This window comes from Myotis myotis, unplaced genomic scaffold, assembly GCF_014108235.1.
Source record: "Myotis myotis isolate mMyoMyo1 unplaced genomic scaffold, mMyoMyo1.p scaffold_m19_p_13, whole genome shotgun sequence".
Taxonomy (NCBI): domain Eukaryota; kingdom Metazoa; phylum Chordata; class Mammalia; order Chiroptera; family Vespertilionidae; genus Myotis; species Myotis myotis.
In genome coordinates, this window is record NW_023416317.1 from 51,944,699 (window position 1) to 51,953,371 (window position 8,673).

At 60.2% G+C, this 8,673-nt stretch overlaps 1 protein-coding gene across 1 annotated transcript; it reads right to left on the reverse strand.

The window, feature by feature from the left end:
* Positions 1–849: 849 nt before the first annotated feature.
* Positions 850–5,409, reverse strand: LOC118668624 (uncharacterized protein DKFZp434B061-like). Its single transcript, XM_036333817.1, has 2 exons — positions 5,252–5,409; positions 850–2,587 (listed from the first exon to the last, which is right to left on the reverse strand). The coding sequence occupies exons 1-2, from the start codon at positions 5,407–5,409 to the stop codon at positions 850–852; spliced, it is 1,896 nt and encodes a 631-aa protein (XP_036189710.1).
* Between the last annotated feature and the right edge of the window lie 3,264 nt (positions 5,410–8,673).

Consider the following 8,673-nt stretch of genomic DNA (forward strand, 5'->3'; position numbering starts at 1 on the left):
CGGTGGGCGTTGGACCTGGTAGCTTTTCAGGTTTTGTCATTTCACGGAGGGATGCCTGTTTTAACAAGGTTCCCGGGTAGCGTTTGACTTAAATTCGTTAAGAAAGGAGGGTGTGCGCAGGGAGGGTAGGAGATGTGTTTTGTACAGGCTTCTGGCTGCAGCGCCATCGCTGCCTGAAAGGGAGGAAGCCAGCTAGACAGCGGGCGCCGGTGGTTAAGGCCCCCTTTGTCCTCCGATTCCGGGATCAATGACCCAGTTGTATTCATTTGTCTTCATTACAGTGTGAATGGCTGATACAGTAGGGAACCGCGCATCGATTTTTCACAGGAGCGATAAGCCAGGCTGCTCTCGGCCATGTTCTCGGGACAGCAGATCCGGAGGCACAGGGAGCTGCACGCCGGGAGATTCTCGGTCCCCGCCCCCCCCCCCCCCCCCACACACACACATGAAGTGTGCAAGGGCCTTCAGCCACCTCTTCCAGGAGGGGCTGGCTCCGGGTCCGGCAGGCCGGGTGGCCCTGGAACCGGGGCTCAGGGACAGCTCCCCCGGGTGGCCGCTCCCCCTGGGGCCGGAGGGGCCCCTCTGGCCAACTCCACTGAAATGGCGAAGCTGGCGCCTCTCCCTGGCGCCTGGTGCCCGGAGGGCTCAGGGCCGGAAGGAAGCCTCTTCTCCCAGGACCGCCCCCAAGGCCATCATTTCATCCCGCGGTCCGATCCCAAGTCCGTTTCCAACCCAGCGAGCGCGGCCCGTGACCACGGGGCAGTCACGTCCAGGTGGGCGAGGCCAGGAATCCACCCAACCGCTGCTAAGCGTTTCCAGGTGTCTCTATGCGGGACGGGGAAGCCGAGGTCAAGGGCCTGCGCGGTGACGTAGCCGGGGAGGACCGCGCAGGGGCCTGCGTGGTGACGTGGCCGTGGAAGACCGCGTAGGGGCCTGCGTGGTGACGTAGCCGTGGGGGACCGCGCAGGGGCCTGCGTCTGACGTAGCCGTGGAAGACCGCGCAGGGGCCTGCGTGGTGACGTGGCCGTGGAAGACCGCGCAGGGGCCTGCGTGGTGACGTGGCCGTGGGGGACCGCGCAGGGGCCTGCGTCTGACGTAGCCGTGGAAGACCGCGCAGGGGCCTGCGTGGTGACGTGGCCGTGGGGGACCGCGCAGGGGCCTGCGTCTGACGTAGCCGTGGAAGACCGCGCAGGGGCCTGCGTGGTGACGTGGCCGTGGGGGACCGCGCAGGGGCCTGCGTCTGACGTAGCCGTGGAAGACCGCGTAGGGGCCTGCGTGGTGACGTAGCCGTGGGGGACCGCGCAGGGGCCTGCGTCTGACGTAGCCGTGGAAGACCGCGCAGGGGCCTGCGTGGTGACGTAGCCGTGGAAGACCGCGCAGGGGCCTGCGTGGTGACGTAGCCGTGGGGGACCACGCAGGGGCCTGCGTCTGACGTAGCCGTGGAAGACGGCGTAGGGGCCTGCGTGGTGACGTAGCCGTGGGGTACCGCGCAGGGGCCTGCGTGGTGACGTAGCCGGGGGGGACTGCGCAGGGGCCTGCGTAGTGACGTGGCTGTGGAAGACCGCGCAGGGGCCTGCGTGGTGACGTAGCCGTGGGGGACCGCGCAGGGGCCTGCGTGGTGACGTAGCCGTGGGGGACCGCGCAGGGGCCTGCGTGGTGACGTAGCCGTGGGGGACCGCGCAGGGGCCTGCGTCTGATGTAGCCGTGGAAGACCGCGTAGGGGCCTGCGTGGTGACGTAGCCGTGGGGGACCACGCAGGGGCCTGCGTCTGACGTAGCCGTGGAAGACTGCGTAGGGGCCTGCGTGGTGACGTAGCCGTGGGGTACCGCGGAGGGGCCTGCGTGGTGACGTAGCCGTGGGGGACTGCGCAGGGGCCTGCGTAGTGACGTGGCTGTGGAAGACCGCGCAGGGGCCTGCGTGGTGACGTAGCCGTGGGGGACCGCGCAGGGGCCTGCGTGGTGACGTAGCCGTGGGGGACCGCGCAGGGGCCTGCGTGGTGACGTAGCCGTGGGGGACCGCGCAGGGGCCTGCGTCTGAAGTAGCCGTGGAAGACCGCCAAGGGGCCTGCGTGGTGACGTAGCCGTGGGGGACTGCATAGGGGCCTGCGTCCGGCGTAGCCGTGGAAGACCGCGTAGGGGCCTGCGTGGTGACGTAGCCGTGGGGGACCGCGCAGGGGCCTGCGTCTGGCGTAGCCGTGGAAGACCGCGTAGGGGCCTGCGTGGTGACGTAGCCGTGGGGGACTGCATAGGGGCCTGCGTCCGGCGTAGCCGTGGAAGACCGCGTAGGGGCCTGCGTGGTGACGTAGCCGTGGGGGACCGCGGAGGGGCCTGCGTGGTGACGTAGCCGTGGAAGACCGCGTAGGGGCCTGCGTGGTGACGTAGCCGTGGAAGACCGCGTAGGGGCCTTCGTGGTGACGTAGCCGTGGGGGACTGCATAGGGGCCTGCGTCCGGCGTAGCCGTGGAAGACCGCGTAGGGGCCTGCGTGGTGACGTAGCCGTGGGGGACCGCGCAGGGGCCTGCGTCTGGCGTAGCCGTGGAGGGCCGACCGTGCAGGTGCGAGGTGTGGTGGCTCAGGGCGGGGCCCAGCCTGGCGGAAACGGGAGGAAATGGAAGAGCCATCTGTGCAGGGGCGACGCTCGGGGGCGAGTCGGAGTCAGGCGAGCGATGAAGGGGCAGCCGGGCTCCCAGGAGGAGCGGCCTGTGCAAACGCCCAGAGGTGGGAGCCAGGTGCGTGCGCTGGGCTGGTTGCCTGGGGGATGGGGTTGGGGGTGGGGGTCAGAGCCCTGTGGGAAGATGGGGTCGATGAGGTGAGTGGCCACTTTGGGAGGAATCAGAAAAGGAAGAAATAGCCCGGGTTCGATTCCGGGCAGAGGGCACTTACCTCCCTTGCTGGCTTGCTCCCAGCCCTGGTTGGGGCTCGTGCAGGAAGCAGCCAATCAAGGTATCTCTCTCACATCGATGTTTCTCTCTGTCTCCCCCTCCCTTCCACTCTCTAAAAATCAATGGAGCCTGGCCATCAAGGCTGGGTGGTTGAGCATGGACCCTCCAAACAAGGAGGTTACAGTTCAATTCCCGGTCAGGGCACATGCCTAGGTTGCGGGATTGATCCCCGGGGCGTGCAGGAGGCAGCCGATCCATGATTCTCATCATTGATGTTTCTCTCTCTCTCCCCCTCTCCCTTCCTCTCTCTGAAATCATAATTACAAAAACAAAACAAAATAAAAATCAATAGCAAAATATCCTCTGGTGAAGATTAACAAAAAACAGAAAGGAAGGCATACCCAGGGGTCCAGGACAGTCTTATATCGCCAGCGGGCAGAAAGCCACAGGCTCTGCCGGGCGTCTGGTCTTGTCCCCGTGCGGGTGGGAGCAGGCAGGCCAGCCAGAGGCCGCAGAGCAGGCTGGGCTGCTGGAGCGGAGGGGCCAGAGGTCCTTTCACGCCAGATTAGACACGAATCACTCGGAGGGTCCTGCCACGCCCCGCCGCTTCTAAAGGTCACGGGTCCCCAGAGTCTGGCATTAGAATTTGTAGCTGCCGCTGGTCCAGTGGGAAGGCCCTGGTCAGGGGTCAGCGTCCTATTTGCAGTCGGCCCCATGCGAGGGTGCCGCAGCCCAAGGCAGCGAGGCAGGGGAGGACATGCAGGGCTGTCAGGAGATCCCGGAGGCCAGAGGGTGGCCGGGATGCTCCTGGCTCTGCAAACCCTCCGCAGCCCTGCTTGGTGTGTGGGAATCCAGGAGCCTCCCTCGGCCTCACAGCAGGCGTAACATCCCGAATCCTGGGCCGCTCCCAGGGTGAGAACACTGGGGTGCAAGGCCCCCGCCCGGCCCTGTGGGCCTCGAGGGCAGGGCGGCCTCCTCGCTGGCCTGGTCCAGCTTGTGTAACGGAGCTCACTTGATTTTCCCTAAGAAGGGAGTCCCAGCACAGTTCATAGGGTCCTAGAAGAGGCATTGGCGTCAAATGCCAGTGCCGGATAAACCAGGCGCATCCCTCGGCATCTCGCTCAACTCCTTGGGACCTGTGGTTTCTCATCTATAAAGAGGGCCAGCCTCCCCTCGCAGGGCTAAACACTGAAGGAGACGAGGCCCAGCTCAGTTCTTCCAGCCACAGTGGGTCGGCACCGTGCAGGGGACCACTCGCCTGCCTCTCTGGTTCCGCCCAGGGACCCCAGCCTGGGCCGGCTTTCCGGCCGCTCTGCAGCTGGTGGCCGGCAGGGGGCAGCAACGAAACGCGCGGCCCAGGCGGTCTGGCTGCGTTCCTCGCAGTCTGGGATAGAAAGTTCTCTGCATCAGTGAATGCAGTTTGGGTGGATTTGTTTCCAAATGGGTGATGTTTGAGATTCCTTTCTGAAAGCCCTCCACATCTGGCATTCAAAGAAAACCACCCGTCTAGACGCTCAGGCCGATAGCAGCTTGTCTGAAATGCAGGCCCCTTTCCCTGCTTCCCTGCTCAGGCCGCCGCCCTCCCTCCCTCCTTCTCTTCGTGTGACCTTTTATCTCAGCGGGAGCTCCGACTAGAAAGAGGATTCTGGAAATGTGGTGTGTTTCTCATTAAGTTTCTGCAGCACAGCAGTCACGTGACAAAGCCCCCCCCCCCCCCTCCTTTCTTTATCGAGCGTATCTACAATAACTCCTGCGGCCGAGGTTTTATTTCATCTGAGACGATTGGAGACTGAAGTCTTGTTGAGAGGGAGATTTTAAAAAACCTGTTTCTAGGGTGCTGGTGGCCTGTTTGGTTCCTTTTTCCTTGACGTTGAAGTGGTCAAACAGAATTCCGAATGGAAGCAGTCCTCGGTGGGGGGCCTGATGTCCCCTTGCCCTTCTCTTTCCAAACCTGAACGTTTCCTTCTCTCAAGCTTGAGGCTGTGACCTGGGAGATTTTAAGGATGGGGAGCCTGGTGGCCGGAGGAGGGTCATTACTGTGAGCCAGCTGCTCCCTCCCCTGAAGGTGTGAGAGGCTGTCGTCAGGGCCCAGGGGTCCATGGCAACGGAGGAGAGAGCGAGGAGGACGAGGACGCAGGTCCTGACAGCTGCCTCTCGCCTTTGCCTCTCCCCAGGCCCTCCTGCCTCTGTGAAATGAAAAGCCGCAGGTCGAAGTCTGTGCAGCTGGTGTCTCCAAACGGGCCCACAGCTTCCAGCCTGAAGCAAAGAGCAGGAATCTGTCACACCTGTGCGGTGAGCACTGCACGAGGAGTCCTTCCTTACCCATCGCTCGGCCACCTGGGCATCTCTTCATCTCTTCCCTCATACTCACCTTGGCCGTGGAGGTGGGCGTGGCCGGCCTTTCGTTTTCCTCTGAGCAGCAGCGGGCTGGATCTCCTGGGGCACCATCTTAGGGCTGTCGTGGGCCCTGCCCCGCACTGCACGGCCCAGAGGTGACCCACAGGCAGGGGTGCTGATGGCTGTCCCCATGCCTGGGTGTCTTCGAACCTTTGCCCTTCCCTTCTCCCCCTGACGCATCACAGCACCCTCTATTGCCAGCATTCTAGAAGCCTTGAGGATTCAGCCCCACCCACTGAACAGCAGAATGCAAACAAGGAGTGGGTGTCTGTTTCCAGTCCGACTGCCCCTAACTCCTGTGGGACCTGGGCGAGTCCGTTCCCCTCCCTTTGTGCTTGTCCTCATCTTTAGGATCCAGCTTGGATCTGAGGTTCACTCAACTCTCAGCTCAAACTGCCTGTGGCAGGGGCCAGCAAGCTATTGTCCACAGCGGCCTATTTGTCTACATAAAGTTTTATTGGCACACAGCCCCGCCATCATGGACGCACTTCCTGTGGCTGCCTTTGTCTACACCTGCAACAGCAGAATGAGTGGTTGTGACAGGCACTGACTGCACGGCCCACGGAGCCCCAGGTTTCACCACCTGGCTCTCCACAGTTTGCCGAACTCTGGGGCTCCGTGGCCCAGTCTTACTTATTTTCCCTGGACTGAGGCGGAGTTGCTCCCAGAGCTACTGTCATTTTACTTTGCGGTGACAATGCACTTGAATGAGGCCGAGGAGGCTTTCCAGGATCCCAGCCAGAGAGCCGGTGAAGGACTCTGTGTTAGTCTGCTCGGCCGCCATAGCAAATACGCAGACGGGGTGGTTTAAACAATAGACATTTATTTTCTCCCTGTTCTGGAGGCTGGCAGTCCATGATCATGCTAGCAAATTCTGTCTCTCTCTTGGTCCATAGGCAGCTGCCATTTCACTGTGGCCTCACATGGTCTCTTCTTGGTATGTGTGTGTGTGGAGAGAGAGAGAGAGAGAGAGAAAGAGAGAGAGAGAGAGAGAGGGAGTTGATTGCATGCTGGCTCTCTGGTGCTCTTTTGACAAGGACACTAATTCTGTTGGATTAGGGCCTCACCCTTATAACCTTGTTTAACCTTAATTACTTCCTTATAGGCCCCATCTCCAAATACAGTCACCTTGGAGTTGGGATTTCACCATATGAATTTGTGGGGAGGCCAGGGTAGAAACACAATTCAGTCCATAACAGAACCTTATTCCTTTTCTCAGGAGACTTTCTCATTACGCCAACAGGACAGATGGGGAAGCTAAGGCAGTGTGTGTGTGTGTGTGTGTGTGTGTGTGTGTGTGTATGTGTGTGTGTGTGGCGGGGGGTGGTCAGATGCTTGCTCTGAGCCTTAGGACAGTTTCCCCAGAAGCAAACCCTGAGATGAGGACTTATGTGCAAGTGATGCACTGGAGATGTGCTTCTTGGGGGACTGGGAGTCAGGGAGAGGCAAGGTGAGAGCTCAGGTGAGTCCCCGCAGGGGGTGGCTTCATCCTGACCCTGCAGGGGAGGGCTGGAGTGTGAGTTCCATCTCCTGAGTCTGAGACACCTGCACCTGTCAGTCACTGCCTAAGGGCTGCCCTGGGGGGACAGTAAGTCCCCAGCATTTCCAATCTCTGCAGGTGTGGGCAGAGCAGCTCTAGTGGCCGGAGCACAGTCCCTCACCGGGAGCTGCCAGATCACGCAGGAGCCAGCATGGGGAGGGAGGGCCACCCAGCAGCTGTAAAAGGGACAGGAGGGCATCCGGGCAGGGCACTGGCTGCGGGACTACCTCCCACAAAGGAAAGCCCGAGCCAGTAACAAGATGCACATGAAGAGTGCCCAGGACCAATCTGGCAGAACGGGATTTGGCACATCTGCAGGAATGCGTGAAGTCCTCTGAGGAAGGGACTAAACCTTTTGCATTCTTGCATTCCCAGACGTGGCACACAGTAGGTGCTCAGTTAGGCTGGAGGGCTGGTTGCAGAGTGGCTGAGTGGATGTTTGGGGAGGGGTTGGGGGGGGATGGGCGACAGGCTGGGATCAGAGGCAGAGGGCCAGCCCGCCTCAGGTCTCTCCTCACAGCTGGGACACCTGCTCACAACTGACATCCAGGAAGGTTTCAAGTTTGAGCGTTTGCCCCCAAAAAGGACTTTTCTGAGTCTGGGTTTCAAAGACTTTCTTTGCCACACAGGGCAATGGCCTTTCCCCAGGGGTGGGGTGAAGGAGTGGGGCACGGAAATGTTGGGGGTAGTGGGGGGGTGGGAGCAGAGGACTCGAATCTGGCCAGAGTGGGATTTTGTTTCTATCTTCATTGTTTTTCACACGTCTTGGAACAAACAGACGGTGGCTGGTTTCACCCGCTCTTGGACTGTTTTTTTTTGTTGTTTTTTTTTTTCCCCCTTTGGGAGAATTGAACTGAAAAACTATTAGAAATAATGAGAGTTCAGTAAGGCAGCCCGTCACGAAACAAATGTACAAAAATCAATAGCTTTGCTATTTCCAACAGTAACCACTGAGGAAAAAAATAATGGAAAAGAAAGATCTCGTTCACAATAGAAACCCAAGATATTTATCACCTCCAGGCCAGGTTCTGGGAGAAGACACAAGGGCGACACCCTCCTCCCTCTGTGCCAGGCACCCCTCTGTGATGGCAGAGAGAGCTGTTGTGACTATGGTTGAGGGCCTGGTCCCCACCTCTGCCGCGGGGCAGGACGATTGGGAGCCGGCATTGCCCCGCCCGGGCTCTCTTGGTGGGAGTGATTTTGCTTCCTCCAGGGCATGTTGAAGATATAAGCTCATGACAGCTGCTCTGGGAAGCTGCCAAGGGGCTGCTGGGCCTGCGGGTTGCCCGCTGTGGTTGCTGTGGGTGGTCACCCGCGCCTGGACAGGGCCGGGGAGCAGGCCTTCGGCTGGAGCAGGGAGCCAGAGTATGTGGCGCTGTCTCCTGGAGCCCGGCTGACTCTGGAAGGCTGCAGAGTTGACCACTCTGACCGCTCTGGGGTGTCCCGATGGACAAGCTGGCCTGCCAGTGTGAGTGCTGGGCACAGAAGATACCATCGGCAGGGGTTTCTCCTGTAACCAGGATGCTTTCATGTCTAGGATGGGGTTAAGTCAAGCAAGAAATCCAGGCCTTTTTTTAAAAACAGATCAGTGAGGAGAGAGAATCATTGGTAAACTGCCTCCTACACGCCCCTACTGGGGATCAGGCCCGCGACCTGGGCATGTGCCCTGACCAGGAGTTGAACCACGACCTCCTGGTTCATAGGTCGACACTCAACCACTGAGCCACACCAACTGGGCCCAGGGCTTTTTTTTTAAATCTCAGGGATATTCTAGGATCACCTCTAACTTGGGTGGAAGTATCACATACATTGGTCAGAACAGGATGTCTTTCCTTTGCAGATGGTAGAAAACCTAG

Coding starts and splice junctions, on each gene's coding strand:
- LOC118668624 (XM_036333817.1), bottom strand. CDS start 5,409: ATGGGGACAGCCATCAGCACCCCTGCCTGTGGGTCACCTCTGGGCCGT. Junction 2,588..5,251: donor CGCCCACCTCCACGGCCAAG/GTGAGTATGAGG, acceptor CGTTTCCGCCAG/GCTGGGCCCCGCCCTGAGCC.